Below are 27,544 nucleotides of genomic sequence, written 5' to 3' on the forward strand. Positions count from 1 at the left end.
CTTTTTTCTCCATTGCTCTGTAAAGCACTTTGAGCTGCATTTCATGTCATGAAATGAAAGGTGCCATACAAATAAAGTTTTATTATTATTATTATTTGTAGCAAACCCCTTTTCAGGGGACTAGACCTACATAATTGAAGTTTGGCATTTCCTGATTTCCAGACACCAGAAGACATGACATAGGCTACTAATTAAATAATTAGCCACTTGCTGACTTCCGTGCTTCAAATTATAGTAGCCTACTCTGAAAATATACTCTATGTATATAAAGAATATGCACAGTATATATACACTATACTGTGTGTGTGTGTGTGTGTGTGTGTGTGTGTATACTGTATATAGTGTGTGTACACACACACACACACACACACACACACACACACACACACACACACACACACACACACACACACTCTTGTTTGTTTGTTTGTTTGTTTATTGGCTGTAAAACAGACGGTCTACTGTACCTTGGTACTGGAGATCACCATCGTCCCAAACAATGACAAGCAGAGCGACAGCAGCATTTGACCAATCACATGCTCTCCTGTTGACAGGTGTCTGTCCTTGATTGACCATTGTACAATGAGGGAGAGGCGGGGCTAAGCAGATGACGTAATGTCGTTAGGAAATGGCAAATGACAGCAGGCGTAAAGAAAGAAGAGGAGACGAAACTTTCCAAGGATAGTTGTTTGTAGTTCATTACGGATTTGATGTCCATAAATAACGTTATAGCACCACAATAGTACTTCTTTTAAAATAAGTTAGTGTCACTGTTCAGTCTGTTGTCAGAGTGAGAGCTGCTGAGCTAGAAGCTGAAAACAGTTAACACCGCGGTCGGTCGGTAGATAAACACCAGCAGAAGTTTGTTCGACCAGCATTATAGGACCGATACTCGGTAGAATAGTTACCGAAGAGAAGACGATATGACGAACAGAGAAGACGAATACGACTATCTTTTCAAAGGTTTGTAACGTCACAGACTGGTTTGATATAAGACTTTTACATTTTCTACATTGGCACAGATATGCTAACCGTTTCTACATGGCTACTACTCTGTTCAGTTCTTCTTGGCCGTTCCAAAGTACGTTTGATTTGTACATTTCCATTTTTGTATTACGTTAAACCCTTTGTACTCGAAGCAGTACTATCACACCGCATACATGCGTCAATTGCCAGCATGGAAAATGCCCACAAAAGAATGCACAGATGTCACTGTAACTTTGTTAATATGTTGGCTAGTTGGACGAACATATGGCTACGTTAGGGCTGGTGACGATCAGCTTCTTGATTGTTAAAGCCAAAGCATGTGTTGCTAATAAGCACACACGTATCGCATTAAGTAGAATCTGCCATGGAGGAGTCGTCATCATCTTGCAGGCCTGTGATGCAATCGCGTGGAGGAAGTAGTGGTCAACAGGGGGTTGTAATAAACTGTATAGCAGGATATCATCAACACCGCAGAGATAACAGATTGGGTTTCTTCTTTTAAGGGGAAAACATTGCATTGACTACTAGGGAAACCTGTATTTGAGCCAGGCCTCCATCTGTGCCCACATTCAGTGTGTTTAGTCTTTTATAAAAAGTTATGTACTGGGGGAGGGGTATAAACATTAGCATAAAAATGATTTTCAACCGTCCTATGTTTAAAAAAGTAATAATGTACGTGTGTGTGTGTATACTGTGTGTGTATATATATATATATATATATATATATATATATATATATATATATATATATATATATATATATATATATATATATATATATATCCCCTTCCCTTATTGTTCTCTACTAGTTCCCCTTATACATTGCCCTGACCTAGACGAAGAGAAATGCCATGCTCAGGGTCTTTTGTTCAAATATGGAACACTAAACAAGAGTCACCAAACTGGAAATACTTGCATGAAGTTAGACTGTGTGTGTGTGTGTGTGTGTGTGTGTGTGTGTGTGTGTGCGTGCGTGCACACGCTATTGTGTCCACTGAACAGCTTCCTGACAGCAAGTAGGGACAATGCTATTTACACCTCCGCAAAAATAAATTGGCTTTCTAGCTTCTGGTGGCCAAATATCTTGTTAAATCTGAATTTATTGGAGTACATTGTGAAAATACACACTGCAACATAAGACACTAAACTGCTGATATGGGAATGACTGCCAGTTTATCATCCACCTTACCAGGAAGAACTAGAATGACTGGTTCACTCCTATCACTTCCTTTTTTAATGGCCTTATTTTTATTGCACACACAGTTTGAGAGCATGCGTCAGTCAGGTGAATCATGATTGAATCACAGACTGCTCCCAGATGAGCAAAAGTTGTCCTGCTGCTATCCTGTTAGTGAAGTCATCCCCGCTTACACGTGCAGTCTTCCTTGCCTTCCTGTGAATGCATTCTGAATCCCTAGTACATCCGATTGTGATTATCAAAGTGAAATTTGTCACTAAATAGTAGATCTCCAGAACATAAACTCATTCTTTCATTGCATATTTGAAGCACATTTCATTATAAAGTAACGATACATAATTTGATGCCTAATGTAATTTGCTTTTCACAACTGATTTTCATTAAACAAGACGGTCTAATAATGGCATGGTCTCCCGTTCCAGTCTTAAGCGACAGATGTGTGACAAATTGTTAGCATTTGTAGTGTGTCTCTCTCTGCTGCAGCGAGTTGTGTTCCTAATTAAGCCAGCATGCACCAAATAATTATATTCAGTAACATTTCATGGTGTCTATCTGTCTGCTACAGTTACTCTGGGCAGTGCAGGCACTGAAAAGTTTTTTTTTTTGCGATGTCATGCACATATTGGCGTGACGTGAGCTGTGATTTATTGGTCTACTTTGTGCAGACATTCAGACAAACCTTGGCTTGTAGACCACTTGGCTTTTGGCCTTGATACCTAGTTCAGATATCCACTTATAGCCAGCATTATGTGGCAATTTCACATAAATAGCACAGGGCAGCTCTGAATGGATTGAGTTGTTCAAGGTTAACCTTGTTTATGTTTCTTTTGGGTGAATCCCCAAAAGCACTCGCAATACTAGCATTCGATTCACTAACACTTTTGCCGGATCTAACAAAGTGTGATTCTGTTGTTACCTGTCCCTTTTAGTCTCAATATGATTGCACTGGGTGGGATAGGCCACGTAAGTTCTTCAGGGTTGTATCTTAGAATAGAAAGATGTCATGTCTTTTGAGTTGAGGAATGCAAATCTACACAATGCTTAGTGGTTGGGTGTGTAACTTGGCCATGATATTACATTTCTCATGGCAAAAGTCCTGAAGGTGGTTGCATAATGTTTTTTTTTTTTGGTCCACCCTGGTTCCTTTGTGTCACGTGAAACCCAGGATGTCAGTGTTAACTCTTTGGCATGTCGGCAAGTTACCTAGTGGGGAAATGTAGTCAAAGGAGACCTCCACTTCTAAGAAAGTCTCAAATACAAATTCAGTCGAGTTGATGAAAGTTAACAAGTTGTGAGACAAGTGGACCATTGTCTGGCTTTACGTATGAGCCAGCCACATCAGTGCTGACATGTCTCTACTAGTGTCAGTTACAACATAGTAGTGTGATAATGTAATGAGCTTAACAACTAGGCAGCTAGGCTACAGTTTCCCTGCTGTAGGTGCAGTATTGCTTCAGTATTGCTTCAGATGATGGATGTCATGATTTGTCAATCAGACTTCAACATCCCACAGTTCCTATTTACCAATAGCAGGGCGGTGAGATGGCACAGTAGCTTCTCCAACCAATTGATTCTTGATTGCCAATCATTTATAGAAATATGTTTAAAAAAAAATCCTCCTTATGTGGTCGATTTAATTGTAAAGCTCTGTTCGCCATCTTACTTGTCATTTAGGCACAATACTTGGTTGGTTACCTGCCAAAATGGTTGTTGTCAGGCCCGGATTAACAATGGAATTTAGTGGTGCTTAAGCCCCACAGCCCCTTAGCGAGACTATTTCAAATGGGTACCACTGTTGCTTCCGTCGTCGAAACCGTATTCATAGGTTACCGATTTCAATGTAACGCAACACAACCCTGCTAGTGTTTTTGGTTGTCCAACAGTTTCTTAACCACTCGGTGGGAGGAGACTCGAAAATACCAGATCCAGAGCAGCATTATAACTATGGGAGCAGTGGCGATATACATACGGGCGATGTTCATTCACTGGGCACTTACGCGCCCTCACATCATTGGGCCTTAATTTTGATTTGGTGCAGCACCAGGGACCTAGGAGGGGTTGGTCCGTCAGTAAAAATCTTAAGCCGGGTTACGATTTTCTTTCAACCAAGGTTCATGTTTTAGGTTATTAGAGAAAGTAAAAGATGATCATGAGTGTACATTTTCTTTCATTTGCTGCTTTCTTTTTAGGGATTTTAGCTGTTTTTTTTACAGAGGGGCGGGGGCATTCGAGCATGGGGCTAAATATGTATTTTTTGACTACATTTTATAGCAATTATTTTTTAATTATTTATTATATTTCCCCCCCAATAAATTACATCTGGCCACACACGATCACGGGATCTACTGAATGTGTCAAACTGGCATATTGAGCCTAGGCTACATTCACATTCAGTAGATCCTGTGATCTTTTGTGGCCAGATGTAATTTCGTAATTTCGCCCCCCTGTCAAAAACGGCTAAAATCTCTAAAACGGAAGAAAGCAGCAAATGAAAGAAAGTTAACACTCATCCTTTACTTTCTCTAATAACAACCTAAAACATGAACCTTAGTTGAAAAAAAACAAAAGTTGTCCTTTAACAGTTAACAGTATGGTGTTCATTTCCCATCCCGTAGATGTTAACATGCGTATGAAGAAGTCAAATGGCAAGCTTAAAACTTAATATTAACATTCTGGATTTTTTTTGTCTTACTAATTATAGTACATCATGTGCTCTGGCATTCTTCCAAGCATATTATACTCTGTATTTATCAATTCCATTGATCTTTGACAATTGATTGTTTTCCAACCTAATGTTCTAATCTTCTAGTGGTGCTGATTGGAGACTCGGGTGTAGGCAAAAGTAACCTGCTGTCTCGCTTCACTCGTAATGAGTTCAACCTGGAGAGCAAGAGTACCATTGGGGTGGAGTTTGCAACACGCAGCATCCAGGTAGAAGGGAAGACAGTCAAGGCTCAGATTTGGGACACAGCTGGACAGGAGCGGTACCGGGCCATCACCTCTGCGTAAGTTATATAATGGACCATGACAACCTTTATGTAACTGTTAATGTTGTGTTGATAGTGTCATGTCTTTGTCAAAAGCTACAAAAAGGCTGTGCACAGCCAGCTACATTGCTGCTGCTGAGTTTAATATCCCCTTTCATGACCCTCGGTTACCTTTTCTGAATTTTGGACGGCGGTACCCTAGGTTCCCTCCAAGTTATTCCACTCTCCATAGGACGCAGCTTTACCTACTGTCTGTACACGGAGACCGAGGCAGTTGCTTGAGTGTTGGTGAGATGTTTCAAATATGCATACAGCAGCAGTAGGAGACAGCGGAAGCGGCGTTAATCGGCATTGCCGTTAAGTATTTTTAATCTTCTCTGAAACTTTCTCTTCCTCACTTCACCTCCCAAGACACAACAGCATTAAAAACATCCTTCATGTATGCGGTCGACCAATCGGAGGCAGTTACTAGGACGTGCAGTTAGCCAGTCGCGATGCGTGAGGCGGAACATGGGAAGTGAGGAAGAGAGAATTTCAGAGAAGCCAAAACATCCAAAAAAGATTAAAAATACTTAACGGCAACGCCGATTAATGCCGTATCGCACACGTTTCTGCTGTCTTCTACTGCTGCATGCATATTTGAAACATCTCACCATCACTCAAGCGACCGTGTGGGTCTCCGTGAACAGACGGTAGCTAAAGCTGCCTCCTATGGAGAGTGGAATAACTTTGGAGGGACCCTACGGTACCGCCAGTCCAGAATTCAGAAAAGGTAACCGAGGGTCCCGAAAGGGGCTACTGCTGAGTGTCACTCAAGTGTTGCTCAAATCACACACGGTGTAAATGAAAAGCTTAGTTAAATAGCACAGGGAACTGGTTGGTTAACAGCAGTGAGTTGTTCATCCATTTATGGAACAGAGCAGTAATTGTTGGAATGGAAATGATGAAACAAAAACATTATTTTGATTGATGCTTCAGTGCGTCATTGGAGTACTATTTTATTTTTTAAGCCAACCCAACTTTTTTTGGTACTGCTAGCTTCACACCCGCTAGGCAATGTCTGTTTGTAGCTTCATGTCGCTGGCTTCCATTGAGAATGACTTGTATCCTGTTGTTTTGTCGCCTCTTCGAAGCATTATGCTGAACGCTGCATTATGCTGTGTTCACACTAATGGCTACAAAGCAACCAAGCTTCTTTGACAGCTACTTTGATTGCCGTTGAACTGTTGCTCAAGCTACACTGGGTAAATGAAAAGGGTAGAATTAAAGACCACAGGGAACTGGTTAAGAGAAATAATTCGTTTTTCTTCTGTTTACGGAATGGAGCAGGAATTGTGGGGAGAGAAAAGAGTAGTGGAAGTTGTGAAACAAAAACATGATTGATGCTTCACTGCGTCATTGGAGTGCTGAAAAATACTGAAGCCATCTGAACTATTTTTTTTCTTTTTTGTAGTGTCTGTCAATCTTTTGAAACTGGTGTGTGAACACAGCATTAAAGATGGAGTGCCACAATTATTTTCCACCACATGATCATCGGGTATTATTATAATATAAGGAGGAAGAACTTTTTCCAAAAAGTGTACAGTATTTGTTAAAATCATGCTTTTATGTGGACACGCCCACCAGTTCAATAAGGGCGCGTTCGGAAATAGTGCACTGAGCCCACTTTGCACTGCAAACTAATAGGCGAGTGCGCTCCGGTGTGGAGCTATAAACATCTGAACTAGGCTTTTAGTAGCGTATATCTAGTGTGTGGCCGAGCATAGGCATGGTAACGCCCCGCCTGCCTCTGATTGGACTACCGAAACTGCCCGTCTCGACTGTCCTCCGAGATGCCAGGTTGCTCCCTGGTGGGAAGTAATACAAGAGATTTCTCTGGTATTATAGTAAACTAATACTATTATACTAAAAAAGATAAAGGGAAAAGCCTTTTTTTTTATTGTAGCCTACAATGTTTTGCGTTTACACTTTAGAACACAGCCAAATCAAATCATATTACGGCATACATGTTCAATCAATTATTCCATCAAAGCAAACTGCATGAACAATTAGTTTGCCTCTTCTACAAAAATAAAACGTATAGGCAGTTCTCTTGTATCATACCGATACCGTATACTTGTATTATATTTCCACCACCTCGCAGCAGAGCTTAGACTATCCAGCATAGCTATATTCACCTCAGTGGACAGTCAAGACGGGCAGTGTCGGTAGGCCAATCAGAGGCAGGTGGGGCGTTACCATGCCTATGCTCGGCCGCACACTATATATACGCCTTTCAGTAGGCTAGCCGCTACTTTACAGAACAAGTTGGCGAAGTTGTAGCAATCCGTTTTTGCGCACGCACACAGAAACACAGTCCAGTCCCCGACAACACACTGCATCCACGTAACCCTAAATTATGTCCTATGTCTGTTCTATTAGTACTCGAAATATATATATTTTTAACACCATATATTTCACTGTATAGTTTAATAATTGAATACATTGATAGCGTTCCCTGCTGCGGTTTGACACCGCCAGTATGAAGGCAAACGCAACAAATTTAAGTATGCAAGAATGATGCAACTTCTCCGCCCATTTGCATCAAGTCTACTGATGTAAAGGTGTGAATGCAACCTTAGTCTCGCAGGCCAGACTGTAGGCGCTCACAATTGTCCAATGCTTCCGTCATACACACTGGACCACATCATGTACATTTGTCCTAATGTAAATCACATTAGTCGAAAATGTATAGCTTGCTGCTTAGCTAAAAAACTAAAACTAAAATTGTGAACGGAAATTACTAACGGATCACAGCTTCCTTTCTCAGCTTTCGGGAGGTGTAGTTCCAGAATCCAGACTATATACTAGCATTCGGAGATTGTGGAATAGTAGTCTGAATATCTCAATATCTGCTGTGCCAATTTTCCTTTGAGCACCACAAATAAAGTGGTCTAATCGAATTTATATATTTTTCTGTCTCTCTATTGTTTAGCTACTACCGTGGGGCAGTTGGAGCTCTCTTGGTTTACGACATTGCAAAGCACCTGACCTATGAAAATGCTGAGCGCTGGCTGAAAGAGCTTCAGGACCATGCAGACACCAACATCGTCATAATGCTGGTGGGCAACAAAAGTGACCTGCGCCATCTACGGGCAGTGCCCACAGATGAGGCCAAGGCATTTTCAGGTACCCTCAAATTACACGTTTAACGTACGTAGTTTTATTTCTAGACTGAATTTGAATAATTCTTTTCATTTTGGACAGTACCAGACCAGAGAGTAACACGAGACCAGAGAGTAACACCAGCTTAAAATGTTAGTTACATGCAGATGCAATAAATTGTGGAACCACAATGACTCTGGTGGCACCTGTTAACTTTAAATTCCCATTCAAATAAAGTTTGAGTGTCTCAGTCAAATGTAACAATCAGGAACCTGAATTGTGTATGTGTGAGCACACACACACACACACACACACACACACACACACACACACACACCAACACAACACACATTGAGATGGGTAAAGTGCAAAAATCATATTATGTTTGATGTGTTACCCGGGCCATAATTAATCAAAATTATGTTAATTTGAATATACTGTTCTGTCATTTTGGCCCCTATGATTTATAACATTTTACCGTTTCTTTTTGCTTAATACAAACCGTAAAAAGACAAGAGTAGAATTTAGTTAACTTCTCACAAGATCGAACAAGAGGTTAATTTTTTACAGGTGGCCTGGCTGCCAGGTCAAGTGTAACTTTGACAATGTTTAGCCATTTCCAATTAGTAGATTGGCTGTGCTGGGCCTATGTATTTATCTTGACCTTGGCTTATGTTTGGTTTAGTATTGTGCATAATGCTTTGACGTTTGATAAGGCTGCCTCCAAAGCGGACAAATAGTGCTGTTGGTCCACATTGGAGTGAAATGAAAAAGTAGGCTTCATAGTTTTCGTAGTAAATTAATCAAATGTTATTAAAAGTACATTTTGCAATATATATATATATGATGACATTGTGCGCTTGTGTTTTTACAGAGAAGAATGGCTTGTCCTTCCTGGAGACCTCTGCATTAGATTCATCCAATGTGGAGCTTGCTTTCCAGACCATCCTCACAGGTCAGTTTCATTGCACTCAAAATAGTCATTACATTTGTATAAAAAATCTGAGAAAGGAAGCTATTGAAGAGCTATTGCATTTGTCAAAAAGTCCAGGTAAATCTTATCACCAAATTTTGCTCTCTTCTCTTTTGGCACTTGTGTTGCACTACAATTGGTGACATTATTTGATCTCTCAATTGAAAGTTGCATTGTGGATACATGTCGATGCTTGTTTTGTACACTAGGTGGCAGCAGAATCCAGTTAATCAAATGGCATATCACTGGTGTCCAGTCAATGGCTTGAACACTACCTGAGGTCTTTTTTATACAGTATGTCTAAAGCATGGGTACAGTAATTGGCAAACTCAAGCCCTCTCGCCATGTGAGAGCCCCTGTCAAGGCAGCTATTTCCCAGCAAGTCAGGGTCTGGTCACTCTGAAATAAAAAATGTAACCCTCCTGTCTACTGAGGGAATTATACAGTTTAGTTTTGTTTCACATTTAGTTCCTATTACAATAACCTGTATAACCTTTTTTTTTTTAAGGGAGTGAGAGAGACAGACAGAGACCCATAGAAATTGTTTGGTCACAGATTGGTCATGCTCATGTGAGGGAGTGCCTTGCCTGTGAGTCAGTCGGATAGGTGGTTTCCAGAACTGCCAAATCATCCGATATGCCCATATACTGTAGGCATAATGGAGATCTGAGTGTCCAGAACCACCGATCCGACCAATAAGCCCATATATAGGACAGATCGACTTCCTGGGAAGTACTGTATGTTTTTTTGTATCTTGTTCATGTATCATGGGTCCCCCTTCTGAAAAATCTGAAGTTGGTCAAATCAGCGGATCTCCAACAATTGATGAACACACAAATCCACATATGAGTACCCTGGTGTCAGGGTACAGTATGATGCCATGATTGACCGTGCAGGTACTCTGACAGCGGGTATTGCATAACCAGGTGGGGAATGTATTTCTAACTTTCATTGTTCCCAGTGCCAAGTAGACCGGTACCGGTCTAGTATAATTTCGAATTCATAAAAACGCCAAAAAACAAGCCCCATTGAGCTAATGACAATACTAATTAGCTCATTAAAGTAGGAGTTGAAGGCATGCTAGTTGGCCAGTAGGACCTGAACTGGAGACCCATCAGATCATGGTACATGTGTAAGGTACAGACAGACATTGAGGGCAGGCAGATAAGCGGTCTGCCAGGGTTATGCTGTAGGTCACTTCTCTAAGGTGCTTTTTACACGAGGATGGTGTTCATAAAAAACGGCAAAATAAAGTATCGTTTGCTGCTGTCATTTAGACGAGAACCGTGTTCACAGGAGGTGAAAACGCAACGAAGTGAAACCACCTCCCAGAGTGGAAATCTTTTAGAACGCCGTTTCCTATGGTCTCCATATAAACAGGCAAAACGGTGGATACGCAAAAATTGTGACATCATGGCTTACGTCAGCTCTGGTCGGCTCACCCGTGTCCTACGTTTTTACATGGTGTCATAGGCATGTGTCAGTTGCTAGGGGAAACGAACAACAACAACCATGCTAGTGATGAGGACGCGACGTTTGTTTACTTTCTGTGTAGAAGAAGAACGGAAGTAGTTCTACGCATGCGTGACTTATCTTATGTCTATGGTTTATATATGCGCTGCGTCACACGGACCCCACAAGGACACGCGCCACCTAGCGACCTGGCATGTATATGCATGCACTTTGTAGCGTTTTCATTCAAGTGTGCGTTCTCATGTAAATGGTCCAAAAAAATGAGAACGCAACGGGACTTTGACGTGTTATATGGAGATGGTCGCCGTCTAAAAGAGGCCTAAGTGTGCTATCCATCTGGTAACTCATAGAGCATTAAAAGTTAGTGGTAGTTTTACCATCAAACCTGTATTGTGTCACAGCTGTAGCCACAGAGCTCTCTAGGTCGTCCTCAGACGAGCCCTCCATCATTGCTTCCAGTCATCTCGGTTCTCCATACATCCGGCCAGCTCGTTAGTGCTTTGCGCTCCTGTGTCGTTCTTGAGTACATCCACGTATGTTAGTGTGGGACATCCTCGTGACCGGTACCCGTGTGTTGGTTCCCACGGCACTAGTTTGCTGGCTGGCAGCTCTTGGTGTCTTTGGCAGTGTCCTGCTAGTCTCATTCTCCTGGCTGCTGTGTTTTTTTTTACTCCAACTTATTTACTTTTCAGAGCTGAACTCACTGGGCTGTAGTTTTTATTAAAAGTTAAGCAGTGCCTAAAAATAGGTGCGGGAAGCCTGGAACTCCAGATGACAAGAGTCACTTGAGTCAGTGATCGTGCCAGATTAAGATGCAGTTGTAAATCCTACAGTCAGGAGCCTATTTTACCATATAAAACGCTGCCCGTTTGCGACCTTGTTTTAGTCATATCTGCTACTAACCTACCTGTCTCCCCTCTGGGGGCACGCATTAGTACGACATCCTGTTAGTCCGATTATGTGGCCGGTTAATACTCACCCATGGCTTCCAGGTGTGGTTAGGGTTTGGGCATAGGGTTAGTATGGTTAGTTTGATCCTGGGCTCCCTCAGAGTTGTCCTTGAGCAAGACTCTGAACGCCTAACCTGATGTGCAGGTTGGTGCCTTGCATGGTTTCCTCCGCCGTCTGTGTGTGAATGTGTGTGCGACTGGGTGAATGTAATGCACAATCTATGTAAAGCGCTTTGGATAAAAGCACCATTTACCATTTATGGGGCTCTATGGTCCAAATATTGGGTAGTCGTTTGATTATTGGGACGTCCGACTAACGGTACGCACCCCTCCCCTCAATCCTTTTTCTCTCCTGCAGCCATCTACAACATAGTGTCACAGAGGCAAATGTCAGGACGCAGTGACTCTGACTTTTCACCCAACTCCAACGTGGTGCCCATCACGGTGCAGCCCACACAGACCTCAGCCAAGCAGGGACCCTGCTGCCAGAACAACTGAGACCACACCCCGTTACCTCCAACTCTAGGGCCAGGGAGAAGGTGGGGGAGTCAGACACACGGTAGAGAGGACCATTACATGCAGAGGCACAGGTATAGAGGTTGGATGGTAGAGAGGACAATTACATGCAGAGGCACAGGTATAGGGGTTGGATTTAGTCAATTAAGAGATGTTCATGTGAAGAAGGAAACCCGAGTATGAGGAAATTTAGAAAACAGACTGTGGGAATGAAAAGGAGGAAGAAGCTGGAAAGCGACATCAGCTTTGCTTTCCTGTGTCATTCATGTCTTCCGAATGATCTGTCCCATCCATATACAATGCATTAAGCTTTTCTATCAGTATCTGCTTCTTAAATATGAAAAGAACTTGAGCAGATTCGAGGTAGTACGAAACTGAGTATATTCTGTCCCCTTGTATCTCATCACATTTCTCTCCCTCTCAATCATTCAACCATTGACATCTCTATTTAATAAGCTGTCCCTCAGTTCCCCTGAGCAACAGGTGAATTGGCATTAAGAATCATCATAGAATACCCCATTTCTATCGTCAGTCCCATCATTCCAAAATTCATTGCATTTATATCCCACATGATAACTTACTAGATGGTCTCCTTTTGCTGAAGTGTTTGTACTACAACTCTAGGTTAAGACTTTTGACGCTGCTTACTTTGCAGTGAAGGGTGTCCTATCACTGATAATTAAATCAATTTTTATGAGCGTGCTGTTAGGGGCAACTATCCTCGCTAATGGAGGAACAGGGAGTTAAAAGTGATCTCATCTCATCATGAGAACAAGTCATGAACCAATTCAATCTGTGCGTAACAGGAAGTCTCAGAGCAATATCATTCTGTTCCTCTCTTCTATATACAGTATGAAATTTCTCTTTTGATCTGAGCACATTTCCAATCCTTTTTTGGACACTGCTATTCTACTGACGAGTCACTCTTTCGCAAGCTTCTTCAGGGTGTTGTTTGAACAAGATACATGGCAGGATAATTGCATCTGTATTAGACAGGATAACTGTCGCTCTACTGTCTATGACCATTTCAGTACTTCAGCCCATGGGTGGGGGTAGAGTGGGCTGATGGCGGAGACCAGTTCAAATGGACCTGGTAGCTGGGATGGAGGAATAGATCATGTTTCAGGGGATGGGGTAGTGAGGGCACTCAGCCCTCCCTGCTCCCCTACAGTCTCTGATGCACCCAAGATGGCCTGTTTTACTGTAAATTAAATCCTCCCACCTGACCCCCTCTGAGCTCACTCTCCTCTGTATTGAACTGCAACAGGAACATGCCTTCTGGAATCTCCCTCAAGAATAAACTTTAACGCCTTTAACTTGTTGTTGCTTTCCTAGAAGGCAATGTAGCTTACTGGGGGGGGGGGGGGGGGGGGATTTGTTTAAGTAGACAATATAAATGCACTGCAATAACGTGGTCTTAACAATGCAGTTAATGTTGCAGGTTTGTATTTTTCATTTAAACTCTGTCAAGTTACAATCAAACTGCAGTGAAACAAGTTTCTTTCTCACTTTTGGAGGTATTAAGTCACTTGTTTGAATCAGAAATTGATATTTATAAAACTTTAAAGGCCCAGTAAAAAACACATATCTTATCTATTCATTGCATTCGGATAGCTTCAGTGTGCCAAATGCCATTCAGTTCCATTGTTTGAGCCTAAATGAGATTACATTAACACTGAAACTACTGTATCTGCATGGATTTAGATGGCACTCCAGATAAGATGAAAAACATGGTCTTTTTAAGTGGTGCAACCACTTCTACATCCAGCTTTGTCCACCTGTGTACCTGTGTACCTGTGTACCTGTGTGTGTCTTTGAGCCTGAGTATGCTACTTATTTATACCAGAAGGGGGCGCCAGAAAGAGAGAGAGAGGAGGAGGGGGGGGGGGGGGGGGAATTGCACCACTTGGTTCACACAGGTGTGATTTTTTTAATTTCGGGTGAACTTCCCTTTAAGACTGGATAAAATATTAAATTGCTTTGGTTTTTGTAGTGTGATTGGTTGTCAGAAAAATCTGTTTTGTTTCATGCCCTTTTTAAGTGTTCTTTGGAGTCAACACATGCATATCTATCCTGCTGACATGTATCTCCATCAATACTGTTCTGTCAACTTCACAGGTCCTCAATTGGGTGGTGTATGTTAAAGGTTTTTAGATGTTTAATCTGTATATTTGGAGTTTGGACTGTATAAATAAATCTCATTTGTTAATTCACTGACACCCATTATTTCATTTAATTTGGAATTGCATTCTTTCCATAAATCAAGACAGACATGAACATTAGAACATAGCACACTGACTTTCTATTATTGATTATTTCATTTTTTGTTTTATTAGAAACATTTACAATACATCTTGAATCTTGGAAAAATAACAAAGAACGGAAACTAATATGGCGCAGATACAATAATAAAAGTGTTCCAAAAAATGTAAATCACAAAAAACATGTGCTATACGAAATAAACCTGCAATATCACATGCCTTGTAGGGGCATGCCACACTGTAACAGAGTTCAAAGACGTTCTTTTTTTTTCATCCATCAAAGTGACGGTCAGCCACAGAGGGCCAATGGCAAACCCTCTAACTGTTCACATAGAAACCAGAAACTAGTGCCAGGTGATGCTGGCCCAAAAAACTAATGCACTAAGACCACTATTAGACCGGTATGTACTGTAACAGCTCTACTGTGCTGGAAGAATCTGAAACGCTACCAAAGACAAACTGACTGTATTGGCCACTTTGGAAGAGTTTAGGAATTTGATGGGCAGCACCAGTTCAGTCCCCATGCTTCACAGCCTTGGTAGCAAATGTGCCAACCTAATGTTTCCCCATCGCCCCCCATTGCCCACCTTTTTTTCTCCTGCGTAAACTCTAGTGTTACTGTTGAGCTTAAAGTCAGCCCTTATGAGATGGCAACAGCTTTGTATTAAGAGAACACAAAAAAAAGTGCAGCTGAGGACTGAAATACCTGATGCCAAACTCCTTTCAACTTGCTTGTTTCCAATGAGGCTCAACTATGAAAATCTACCAAGGAGAAACAACCCAAGAGTACTTATGTTAACATATTAACACAGATCCTGCACTGTTTCTCCCATCTAAGTGACCATACAACATACATGCAAACTAGTACGGATATGAATCTGTTGTGTATATGTGTATGCAGCTAGTTACATAGATCTACTACATGGTGCACTTTTTCCGCTATTAGATGTCTCCGCTTAATTTGCCCACCCTGTCTTAACACATTAGAGGAAACTTGATCATTAAGGCTTTGATTCTTTCTTCTTTAAGCTACCTTACACTCTTGCTATCAATCTTAAACTGTCCCAAGTAGTAGATATACAAAATGTATGCATGAAAAGTGTGTACAAGTTATGTGTGACCCATTGGAAAGGGCCACAGCTTCCTCATTCATTCCAAGCATTGCAGTCATAACATGTTTTATAGGTTTGATAAGTAAAAGTGAGTTTAGATTACAGAGGAAATGATTCATGGGTTGAGTCAGTAACATGGGGTTAGTTGAAGGGGAAAGGGGTTCATAGCAAGCAGCATCACACAAAGAATGCTGATGCAGGAAAAATATATGATCGAGGCACACAATTGATGCTCTGTGACTAAAATATCTCCAAATCCTAAAAAATATTATATTTTCTGTTGTTATTCCTTCGTGAATGCACTGGTGTTTGAAATAGTGCATGTTCAAAGTTAAAATTTAAGCTACAGATCTTTCACATTCCTTCATTTACAGTGAAGTACATGAAGTATGTGGCTTTCCATAACTTTCATAAATAAAACTTCTAAATTTTTAATATTTTAATTATTAGTAGAAACTGACTTCCCTGTTTAGAAATATATTAACTTCTTGTACTTTTAATTAAAAAACAAAACGTCTTGAGGTTACTCATAAATATGTTGCTTCCATTTTTTTTTAACTTTTCATAAATAACATCCAGATACTGACTTTTTTCCTCTGCTTTCTATGAAATAATAACCCATGTTAGCAAAATAGATTTGAGAAACTGTAATATTTCCTCTTTTTTTTTTTTTTTTAAGTCACTTTCTATAAATGTAACGTGGAAGAACTCAAATATAGTCTACGGTGGAAACCTCTCACAAATTCTTTCCAAAGAATAAACTAAAACTTAAAGCTCACATTGTAAATTGAGGAAATAATAAGCGTAAGGAGTGCATTAAGTTGAGTGGTCATCTTTTTACATTCAAATGCATTACTTGCTCGTCTTATGATTTTGACAGGATGGTAGAATTGCTTAAGTGCATTGATTGAAATAAGGATTTCCTATCACTCCTTAAGGGATTCTACAAAAATGCATAAAGACCTTTTCATAGAAAGAGAAGAAAAACACCAACAATTTCTATCATTTCTATTATAGTAAGCTTAATACAATATTGTAAATAATACTAACAAGAACTTAATGAATGAAACGTCATTGTGTGAACGAGCGACCCAACCCCTTTGTATCTCCATTGACTGTATTTCATACTGGGTGAGTTGGATAAATGAACCTTAACACCGTAGCATAATCACTCGAGTCATAATTAAAAATTCTATCTCAATTAGTTAAAACTACAAGGTAAATATAAGGATTTAAATGGACGTCCATTTTAAGATCTTAAAGCTTTGTATACACTCGTCTCGAGATGATGAAATCTTAATGGGATCTTACTTTTTTCAATAAATCTTACTTCATGTACTATATTTTACTAACATGCAATTCAACTTAAGGAGAATATAGTTAATGGCTCTCTATATATGATATTAACTGAATCCACAGTGTTATTTTATCCAAACAATGTGGTGTTATTACACTGACAACTCATTTATATCTCAAACTGCTTACTCAGGGTGTCTTTAAAAAAAACAGTAATTCTGCTTGAATTTTGTCTACACTGTAAACATAATACCATATTCTGAGTATTTTTATATCTGGGGCTCATTTACTTGAACTTAACCTATGGATCAAAGTAGTTTTTATCTAACATGGTAATAGAGAAGTACTCTTAAAATACTTTTAAATCTCAGTTGGGGCTGATGTGCCATGGATTGGTGTCTTTGGGGAGTTGTGAGTCAGCTATAGTGTTAAATCTATCTCGCAACACTGAAACTTGATATGCCATAATTCTACAGATAATTGACTGTACTCTCCAAGAGGTTCAACAGTCAGAGGAATTTTAGCTTTGAAAGCTGATTATTTCATTGACCCGAACCACCAAAAAAAATCAGTAAGTCCTGTATTTCAACCTTGAAAGTTTTGTTCTTTGGCTACATTTGACCATGTCTTTCAAAAATACAATGAAAAGTTGTTACAACAGCTAAAAGTATCAAACAGTGCCATCAATAATAAAACAAAGGAAACAAAAAACTATTTTCACTATGTAAACACCAATATCCTCAAGATATGCTATTTTAACTTAAAAGTTTATTCCTACATGCAAGTAAATACAAAGTAATGAATGTAAAATAACTTCTTTCTTGAAAGAAAAACTTTTGGCTCAATGCAGTTCACACGGACAACATAATGATTTGCAATAAGGGAGTGAGAGGTATATCTTATTATATAGTCCCAGCTTTAAGGTCTTAATTATCTGTCAGAGTAGTTGGTGCAATCTGTCATAACCACCAATGGGATCCAGCAATGACAAACAGAAAAGGCATCAGGCGTTCATCTTAAGTTCTTTAAAAGCATTTTGTCTTTTAAATAAAACAAATTCATGAGCTCTTTCAGCCACAAGAAGTCTTAGTCTTAAAGTTGGTATTTGAACACCCCGTCTTAAAATCGTATTCATTCATATTCAAAATAAAGACCGGGATTTAAGCAATCGTAAATGACTGAATACAAGAACAATTACCATACATGAAACTGCTACTAAGCAATTATGTCTCTTCCCACATTGTTATAAATCCATAATGCATTGAAAGGAGATTTAAGACAAATGCAATAGGATTGTCATAATGAATGAAGATCAAATTTGGATGTATGAATGTAATGAATTTATTAAGTGGTCTGTTTATTGTCACATTATATTCATATTATTGCTTTTCAACTTATTATACATTGAAACGGATTCATCCAAAGGTTTCTGGGGATGATTTTTAGATTTTTTACTGATAACTTTTCTATTTGAAAGTTTGGATTTATACATGTGTAGATTCATAAAGGCTATTCATTACAGTATATAGTGTCTGGTTAATTTCCTACCTATATATTTGGATGAAATACTAAGTTAACCAGTTTACATAAATTTCATACATGTATGGATCTACCTAATATACTTTTATGATCAAAAGGATGAGGGGACGCATATGAAAATTCCTTCTCCCTAAAAGTCAAAAACGTCTTTTGATTCCATACACCAAACATTGAAAAGGTCATTTTCTTTTTGTACTAAAAATAATAAAACCCTCACTTTAAGTGGGCATCTGTCTGGATCTTCATAACTGATACATATATACAGAGATGCTCAGAACCTTTTCCCCATAAAGTACAATACTCATTATCTTATACAGCGTCTAACCAGGGAGACTCTTCAGTAATCCCTCTTTCTTATACCAGTGCAAAGCTCAACCAAGTCATCAACACGTACTGAATTGGATGAGAGCTCTCCCAAAATTATCACTAGTACTACTATTACAAAAAGTAAGAACCACCATAATAGAACAAATGATAGGGAATCCTTATGTGCATGTCTTTCCAAGTCTATGAGGAAATATTCACCATCAGTGGTCGGTTTGGTATTAATCAAATGCTTATTTTTTTCTTATTTTTTTTTTATTGTTTTTTGCTCATTTATTTTGCAATAAGGTGCTTTACTCTACATTTTACGTAAAGTGATTTAAGGGCCTAATTTACTGAATCCCTCTGATCCCCTCCCACACTGACTGATTCACATTCTTTTCTCCAGAGACAGGTACGTTTGGGGGGGGGGGGGGGGGGGGATACGATCAAAAGGCCTACGTTGCTACCTTGCTTGCCAAAGTGAAGGCAATATTCATATTTTAAAAAATTAAGGCGGAAAACAAAATCAAAACAATGAGACATCAATACTAATTTAAAAGAAGTGTCATACTGCCTTGAAATTGATATTGAAAGCTTAGGCCAAACCACTGTGCAATGTTGTCATTCATAAAATGGTCACTATCATTTATTTCTCTTATTATATAGGATTTACGGTACTCTTTTTTGCAAGTTTAGTGCTTTCGTCACAGTCCACAGACAAAAGGAGTGGTCTGCTCATTGTAAAAAGAAAATGAAGTGTGGGTGGGGGGCTGTTTTTCCTAGCCTCGGATGCAACAGCCTAATATAATTATTCATCCTATTTCAGACAGAAGCTGAGTACAATTGTTCAATAATAATACCAGAAATATGACATAATCCATGCTAATGTGCATGTATTCACCCGTCATCGCTGTCAACCTAAATGTGGCAACACCTTGATACATCAAGGATTCCTTAAAATTACAGGATCAGCGAGGGCTCTTTTCTTTGGAGCGACCTTCCCTCCTTAAAACACCCCTCCCTCCCCACCTTTTCTTATCGTTCAACAGCTGTAATCCCCACCCCCAGACCATTTTTGTCCACCCCTCTGTAATTCCCCACACTGGGGCTGAAGCAGACGCAGAGTGTGTGTAATTTGATCCAGCACGAGTGGTGGCTAAATGGGGGCGTTTCCGCCACTTTTCCTGTCAATTACAATTGTCAGATTTTATTTTAGAATCCCAACGCGTGTCCACAATGAGGAGGCAGCTGCAGGATGTCCCACACAGTAGCTAGGTGGCAAGGGTGAGCCAGGAATGAAGGGCCAGGGGGGTGGGGACTGCCTGAGCTGTCACACAAACAGACCTTTATCCAAATTTCAGGAAGGTGGGAAGGCAAGTGGAGTAGAGGTATAATGCTGCTCTCCACATATTAAAATATGACTTGCCATCACCCTGGCATGTGAACACATAGATTTGTTTTTCATTATTATGAAAGGCAGCCGCAGAATCATATTGTGTGTCATTCAGGTTGAAATATCTGTGGCTGATGCACTGTAGATAATATATTTTTCTCCCAAGAATGCTTAGTCTACAATTGCTGCCAAATTCAACCAGCTTTTTATCAAATGTGTTCTTCCTAGTGTTGGAACAAAGGAGGCTCCTCTCCCTGGTAGGGATAGCTCAGAACAGCAGAGAGGGAACAGAGGAAGAAAAGGAGGGAATGAGAGGAAGGAATACGGAGGGGATCCTATTCGCCCAGCTGCACCCACACTCTGTGAGACCTGCCCCCTCCATGTTTTTAACAGTGGGGTGGGGCAATCGGCAGTTCACTGCAGGGCCCCGTTTCACATACGGCACCACAGTCCCCACACAGCTCGCACCTGGCCCATCCCATTTGCCTAATTATCAAAGCGTTGCTCCAGGCCGTGTCCAAGCACTCTGGGGCCCAAGCCACCACCGGACCCAGACAATGCAACCCCACTAAGAGAAGCAAAGCATTGTGGGACAGCTGTGGTCATTACTGCCTTCAAAAACCAACAATCGAACTGTAAGGAGTGAGGGGTGGGGTGAGTTGGGGTACTGCGTGAAGGCCACTCCCTAAGAATTGAGAATAAGAGCAGGGGACTATAAAAGAGACCTCCAACTTGAGGTCACATTCAGTGTACCATGAAACACCTGCTCTTGTACAGCTCTGCTAATTACAGGGGAGACATCAAGCCCCTGAGAGCTCCCATACAAAACTGTTATCATAGAACGAGCAGAATGAAGACCACTGATTTAGGCTTCTGTATTTTATGTTTTTGACCAGTTTAATCAGACTCTACTGCTGATTTAGGAAACCGTTAAATGCTTTACTCAGCTTCTGTCCACACATTAATGCTCCCTTTTATTTACACTCTGTACACCTCAAGAGAAATGCTTGTCGGCTGGAGGTCTTGTTTTGTCTAATATCGTTCAGCGATTGTGGCCAAATGACCACATAAGACAATAAAGCGTAGATAAGGTGGCTTTGAAACAACTCCATCGGGGAGAAGTATCTCAAGAACTTGCCAAATGGACGAATTCCAAGGCTTTTGGCCTTACAAATTAAATCAGTGCTTAAACGCCAGCAAGAGACCACATGTTTTTCAAGTGCCACAATGAGCGTTCTGAACCTTTTCACTAAACTGCAGTTCAGCTCAGATTCGGATGCATTGACTAACGTTTGACCAAGTAATATGTTAGCAATTAGTTTTGTATAGTTTCCATCAATCTCTGTAAATAAAATGTAAAAAATATAACCAAATATTATAAATAGTATTCCCTATGTATTGAATTAATTGAAAATCTGGTCTACCTGGTGAATTTGAACTAATTTCCCCCCCTTCTTTTTAGGAGACTTTGACTGGAACCAACGATCTCCATTAATCAATTTGTTAAAATTAATAATACCACCTATTTTGGATCAGTCACTATGGAATGAAAAGGGCAAAATTTCAAGGTATGATTGACAATCATATTAGAGACCAAGACGATTGTAAGGTGCGATGAAAATTCAATCTTTTTTTCTCCTTCTTGTTAAGAACATATTGACTTTCTAGGTCATTTAGGTGCAGATTGGGTACCTCAACAATCATCCTCTTCCTTCTATATAAAACCACTTCATGGCAAAATAAAATTTTGAATCATAAAATGTTCACATTACTATCTACTTCTGCCTATACTGTGATTCATGAATGAAAAACAGCAGCAGTCAAAAAACTGAAAATGCAAGGTACTATACTTCTCTTATAAACAAAACTTTTAAAAATATATATATGCATATATATATAAAAGAAAAACTTAAAAATATTTCTTATACTTTTTAGTAAAGCAAGCAGCACCTTCTAAAATACCTGCTTGGTTGTTTTTAAATTTTCTGAAAAAAAGACAACAAAAACAAAAAAACAAAACAAAAAAAAGTTACTTACGTATTATAATAATCATAATAACAGTAAATAATTATTGAACAAACACTGATGGAAAAAAAAGATAAAAACTGACATTTCTACTTTTTTTTTTCTTAAGAGAATATCCGGATGGCCTGCGTCACCAAGGTGTGGCACACGGGGCACTCCGGGTGGTTAAGCTCACAGATTCGGATGGCACACTCCATGCAGAAGAGGTTATGGCCACAGGGCACAAGGGCGGCCGTCACTTTGCTTTCAAAGCAGGTCATGCAGTCCCGCAGAGTCGGTGGCGAGTCTGGCACAGGCAGACGGCCATGAAAACCCCCACCGGCTGAAGTGGGCTCACTGTGGGCACGGCGGGCCTGGGCATGGGGTGAACCGGCCACGGCCACAATGCTGGTGACTGAAGAGTTGGTCGTGTTTCCTCCGCCACAGGGCTCAGGCAGACCTGGGGAGAGTCTGGTCAAGGGAAGGGGAAGGCCTCCGAAGCTCTTGGACCGCTGCTGGGCATAGAAGGCCACCTGTTTGGGATAGTCAGGGTCACCCCAGCTCTGGGTACCCTCTGATCCAAAGTAAGAGCAGGGCTTCTCTCCAGAGCTTGAGAAATTGCCCTTGGTATAGATCCCCCCTCCCTCACTTCCTCCTCCTCCAATCATGGCATCTGAGAAGTTTTGGCGGTAGCTGCTGGTGAGGGGCTTGCGCTGGCCCCCCTGCAGCCCCCACACCTGCTGTAGCCGGCTCTCCAGACCGCCGCTGCTGCCTGCCGGGCTGCTTCCGCCATCAGGCCCCAGGCAGTCATTCTCGTTGTTGTGGTCATGCAGGCCTCCTGTTCGGAATGCAATGTGTGCCTCAATCTCCTCGCGAGCACGCTCAGCGTTGCTTGGTGAACCGGTTATCTCAAAGACGGGGTCACGGTCCCGACTAGGAGTGACAATGTAGGTGCAGGTCTGCTGTTGTATGCGTTTGATAGTGGAGCCCTTGGGACCCACCACGAGCCCCACCACACGGTACGGCACTCTCACCTGGATGGTGGTTTGGCCTGGTAGTGGTGTGGGTGGAGAGCCACTGAAGGATACACCCAGCTTGTTCCGGGATGCCCGGAGCATGGAGAAGTGCTCCGCAGCAGAGATGATCTCACGGCGAGCCAGTGCAACATCCTCCTTACGGCCTGTGATCAAGAACACGGGCTCCTCTCCTCTGACAGGGGTTTTGATGTAAGTGTTGGTCTTGGCCCGCAGGGCTTTGATCTTGCAACCTGCAGACATACCAGCAAAAGTTTGAATAAAGCAAAAGAGGCATTATTGATTCAATTGTGCAACACGACCAACAAAATATGTAATTATAAAACCATGCACACACTTTTTGGCAAGATTTGGTAAGGTGGGAGGAAAATGAAATAGAGACTGCACAGAATTTGTGTAAAGATATTATTTTGGGAAGAGACTTGCAGCGTTATCTACCTTAAATTCAATGTTTTACAACAATTCCATTAGTGCCTTCTAATTTAGTTAGACACACAAACACAGATGATGCAAAGCCTTAGAGAACTAGCATTGATTGTAAGGGAGAAGGATAAAAGTGCAGTACTAGTCTCTCATGTAAAATAACTAAGTATCTAGATTCTATACCTGTCCTTTGCTTGAACTTGATGCTAATAGACATGTGCATCAGGTTTGTGCCACAGATTGTTCTCATTTGCCCCGTTTTTATGTGTAATAACTTGATAGTAAGTGCATTTAGGGGAGAAACTCGATGTGAGAGAGTTCTGGCTAATGTCATTTCATGTCAAATTACCTGAGGCTGCACCAGCATTGGAAAAAGGCACATTCGAAGTAAGTACATTCGAATCAGATCTCGATCTCGATGGCATCAAACCTTAAAGCAAGTCCATTTTCAGTAATTTCTCTCACCAAGACTACAGTCTTCATTGACCACTTGGCCAGCCTCAGTTTGGTCTTAAAGAAGCCAGTATATCTCTTAGGCAAAGTAACAATCAACTGCTACAGATCTTAGTACATATTAATAGGCTTGTTACATATCAACTTTCATACTTTCCCTGATCTTAATCTTTTGACATTGTGGACCCTAATCATTTCATTCAAAAACACTTTTAATAGCATGGAAGTCTTGATACCTCTGGCTAAAGATTATGTATTTTCCTAATGCTACTGTAAACAGCCACATTTACTACGTAACACTGACTTCACAATGCACCAGCAAGGTGAAATTGATACTTTGGGGCTTTTTTGCTAGCTTATACTCAATAATAATAATAATACAAATATAGCCAATGCCTAATATTACGATAAAAATGTCCATGACTGCTGTTTTGGAGTTCACAGAGCCCTTGTTTTTAACTGTGTTAAATGGTATAATTGCCACAAAATATTATTGTAACAATGGACCATCCATAAATTAAATTAGTTAAACTATCTGACAAGAATATATGAAAAGTCACATTTCTGGAAGTTATCCCTGAGTGCAGTTGTAACACACGCTTCAGGTGTAGTACAATGATCTTCATAGTCCTCACTCCTCACTACACCATCATGGCATGCATGTCAGATGGAAAGCATGCACTTTGTTGTTATTTTAAGTGGGGCCTACACAGTAAAATCATCAGTGAGGTCATTTTTATGCTAATGGTTATAAATGTAACCAAATGGGCATGTGAGTCCCTTTGGTTAAATTTGTAGATTTTACACTCTCAGCGTTACAAATGTAAAACTGAGGATTTTACAAATAAGCTTTAATCTAGTGAGGTAGTCAACATATTACAGAAGAAGGCGCAAGAGCCTCCTCTGGAATCAATGCCTGTGACTTTGACAGAGGAGAAAACGATCATATTCGTCCCCCTTTCTCCGTGACGGGACGATACCACTTGCCAGATTCACCAGGCAGGCAATGATGCATGGTCCTGAGGAAGGAGGGGCGTGGAGCATCAACTAACGAAGGCCCTAAATCAAAAGCAGCTCATCTCCAATCCCCCAAATCAGCACTTCTTCTCAGTCAAGGCAAAAACAGCCTTCTTGCTGCACTTGTGCTCACTGGGTCCACCCAGATGGCTTTTCTTCGGTTACCCCATTAAAATTCAAAGCTTACACTTCAGAGTAACGAACAGGAGACGCAATGGGAGATGAGGGGGCACTTACAAACTATATCGACATCAGCACAGGCAGGGGGGGGGGGAAGTAATACAGCCAAAACAAGTCATCTTAATTCATGTGGATGCCACTTGACTTGTGATAATGATCTTCTTATTTTGTGTAACAAACATAAATTAGGATGAAGTGATGTGTCCTACCCAACCCACTGTCTCTCCCCCTTTCTCTGCCTCCCTTTGACTTAGGCAGCCATGTGGTATTGAAAATGTGCAGTGAAGTGGAGCTCAGGAGGAGCTCTTGTGTTGGGTTCCTATGCATGACTCCCATTCAGCTTTTTAGATGCCTCTACTCCTCCATCCATCCAGGTTTTTCCTACCCGTCTCTCTCATCACAGCAGAGTAAACAATGGGTGCAGCCACACCACCATATATAAATAGAAGAGGAGGGAAATTAACTTCTTGTACCTGGTGCTGACCGAAAATATACTGAATTGAAACTAGTTCTCAACTTTTGGCAGGTATAGACATAAAAAAGAAAGAAAAGACAACCTACCTACTTAATTTATTGGATATTCTTTCAAATAAATAAATAAAAAAGACTATGTGGAAAAACAAAAGAGCATAGGTTCTTTGATCCAACTTATCGCTGAGTCATGGTTCAAGACCATCCAGAATGCCAAGTGATGGTAACACAGTGTAATGAAGTGCCCCTCCCCTCATCCCCGCACTTTAACACCTTTGTTTGACAGCTGCTGTCATTCAAGTTCATGTCCAGGTAAAAGAAAAAGAAGAAAATAACGCCAGACTGCAGAAAAACATGTTCTGAATCTGGAATTTGACTTTCCAACTCCAAAAGGGGGGAAAACATGCTCTCTCCATTGTCCAGTTGTCACATGGGGCAGTGCTCACCATAAACAATGAACTGAATACATTTTAGAGGGGCAAATATATTTCACTAAAGACAGCTGTTAACATCAAAGCTGCTATGCTGTGATGATTTAAAAAATAAAACGTGTTAATTTTCAAGTAAACAAGTCGAGATGAAGCAGCATTCCTCTTTGGCCATGTAGCACGTTGCGTTTTTGAACAGTCTGGCGCGTTTCAGACGACAAAGGAAGCAAGTGCTCTCCCTGCTTCAGTGTGTGTGTGTGTGTGTGTGTGTGTGTGTGTGTGTGTGTGTGTGTGTGTGTGTGTCTGTGTGAGCTGACATTGATGGCGTGGATGGAGAATAATGCGCCCATGAGGCAGCGGTTGCACACATGCTTTTGTGTTCCCCTCGCATGCAGTTCATGCATTGAGCACAAAGGAGCGAACGAGTAGTTACAACGTATCACTCTCCAACGACTGGATATGAACTTGAAACAGTGTAACAAGAGTGGGAGCCCGACGTCTCCGTGGAATACAACAAAAAAACACACACACCACTCCCTTTTCTTTGTCAATAACACCAGGTAATACTTACAGAACGCAAACTAAATCACAATGCTGACCACGGGGAGATGTAAAATAGCTCCATAATAACAACATAACTTTGGAGAGAAAGATTTTTGATCTGAGCGTTTACCTTGTCTCCCCACTATTTCGGCCACATGTTCGGAGCTGGGCACGGGAACGCATTCTGTTATGTTGCAGCCTCGTCCTTTCGTCTCACTTGAGGAGCTCTCGTACAGGGCACATAACTTGCTTTTCCCTTGCAGGATCCCCGTGTCCCCGACACCTCCGACATTGTTGGTGTGGTTGTGATGGTTGTTGTTGTTATTGTTACTCCGGTCCTGTACTCCTGTTGTTGGGGCTCCGCCGCCGTCCTCGCCTTCTCCGAGCCCCAACAGAGACAACTGGCCCAACGCGACCCTGAGGGCACGGGAGTCGTCTTCTTCATCATCGGGCGGCACGAGGAGACCTTCGCTTCCGAAGCCGGAGCCGGCCAGATCCCCGCCGTAGCCCCCATTTTTCTCCATGATCCCTGCTAGAACCAGCAGGCTAGGCATGGCTAACAAAAGAGTGTGAGACAAAGACAAGGGAAAGAGACTGGAGAAACAGCACCCGTGCCGCCGCCTCCTCCTCTCCCCCTCCTCCTTCCAATTCCCCCTTTGCGCTAGTCCCTCCCATAGACCGGCCCCCTCTCTCTCTGTCCGCTACACTTTCAATACAGTCTTCTTCTCCCAGGCAGCTCTGGGCGAACGGGACACAAGGCCGTCTGCACGAGATGGGCCAGGCTATGTATTGCTCCACCCCGTCTGGTTACACAGTCCCCCTCCTCCTCTCCCGAGCCGCCCTCCCGTTGTACCAT

The 27,544-nt window shown here is 41.2% G+C and overlaps 2 protein-coding genes across 3 annotated transcripts; one reads left to right on the forward strand and one right to left on the reverse strand.

Annotated features, from left to right (window-relative positions):
* The first annotated feature begins 630 nt into the window (after nucleotides 1-630).
* rab11al (RAB11a, member RAS oncogene family, like) lies at nucleotides 631-14,441 on the forward strand. 2 transcript variants are annotated; one of them, XR_013964336.1, is made up of 6 exons: nucleotides 631-963; nucleotides 4,995-5,190; nucleotides 8,147-8,340; nucleotides 9,191-9,271; nucleotides 12,071-12,302; nucleotides 12,350-14,441. XR_013964336.1 is itself a non-coding variant. In XM_080767692.1 (5 exons), exons 1-5 carry the CDS (start codon nucleotides 924-926, stop codon nucleotides 12,208-12,210), a joined length of 651 nt encoding a protein of 216 aa, XP_080623818.1. In that variant the 5' UTR covers nucleotides 631-923; the 3' UTR covers nucleotides 12,211-14,441. The 2 variants fall into 2 exon arrangements, 1 of the variants encoding a protein (XP_080623818.1); XM_080767692.1 differs by having other exon boundaries at nucleotides 12,071-14,441.
* On the reverse strand, nucleotides 13,601-27,544 carry mex3a (mex-3 RNA binding family member A; the record flags this gene model as incomplete). The annotated part of the gene is given in 7 exon segments (XM_080767691.1): nucleotides 13,601-23,406; nucleotides 26,819-27,264; nucleotides 27,266-27,335; nucleotides 27,338-27,389; nucleotides 27,393-27,452; nucleotides 27,457-27,495; nucleotides 27,497-27,544. Coding segments are annotated over 7 exon segments (1,857 nt in total). The 3' UTR covers nucleotides 13,601-22,264.

The sequence above is a fragment of the Protomyctophum bolini genome (assembly GCF_963924005.1).
Source record: "Protomyctophum bolini genome assembly, chromosome: 7".
Taxonomy (NCBI): domain Eukaryota; kingdom Metazoa; phylum Chordata; class Actinopteri; order Myctophiformes; family Myctophidae; genus Protomyctophum; species Protomyctophum bolini.

Bases quoted from the DNA above. Each gene is read 5' to 3' on its own strand.
- rab11al (XM_080767692.1), top strand. From the start codon at position 924: ATGACGAACAGAGAAGACGAATACGACTATCTTTTCAAAG. The intron at 964-4,994 runs GTTTGTAACGTC...CTAATCTTCTAG, and splicing joins ATACGACTATCTTTTCAAAG to TGGTGCTGATTGGAGACTCG. The intron at 8,341-9,190 runs GTACCCTCAAAT...GTGTTTTTACAG, and splicing joins TGAGGCCAAGGCATTTTCAG to AGAAGAATGGCTTGTCCTTC.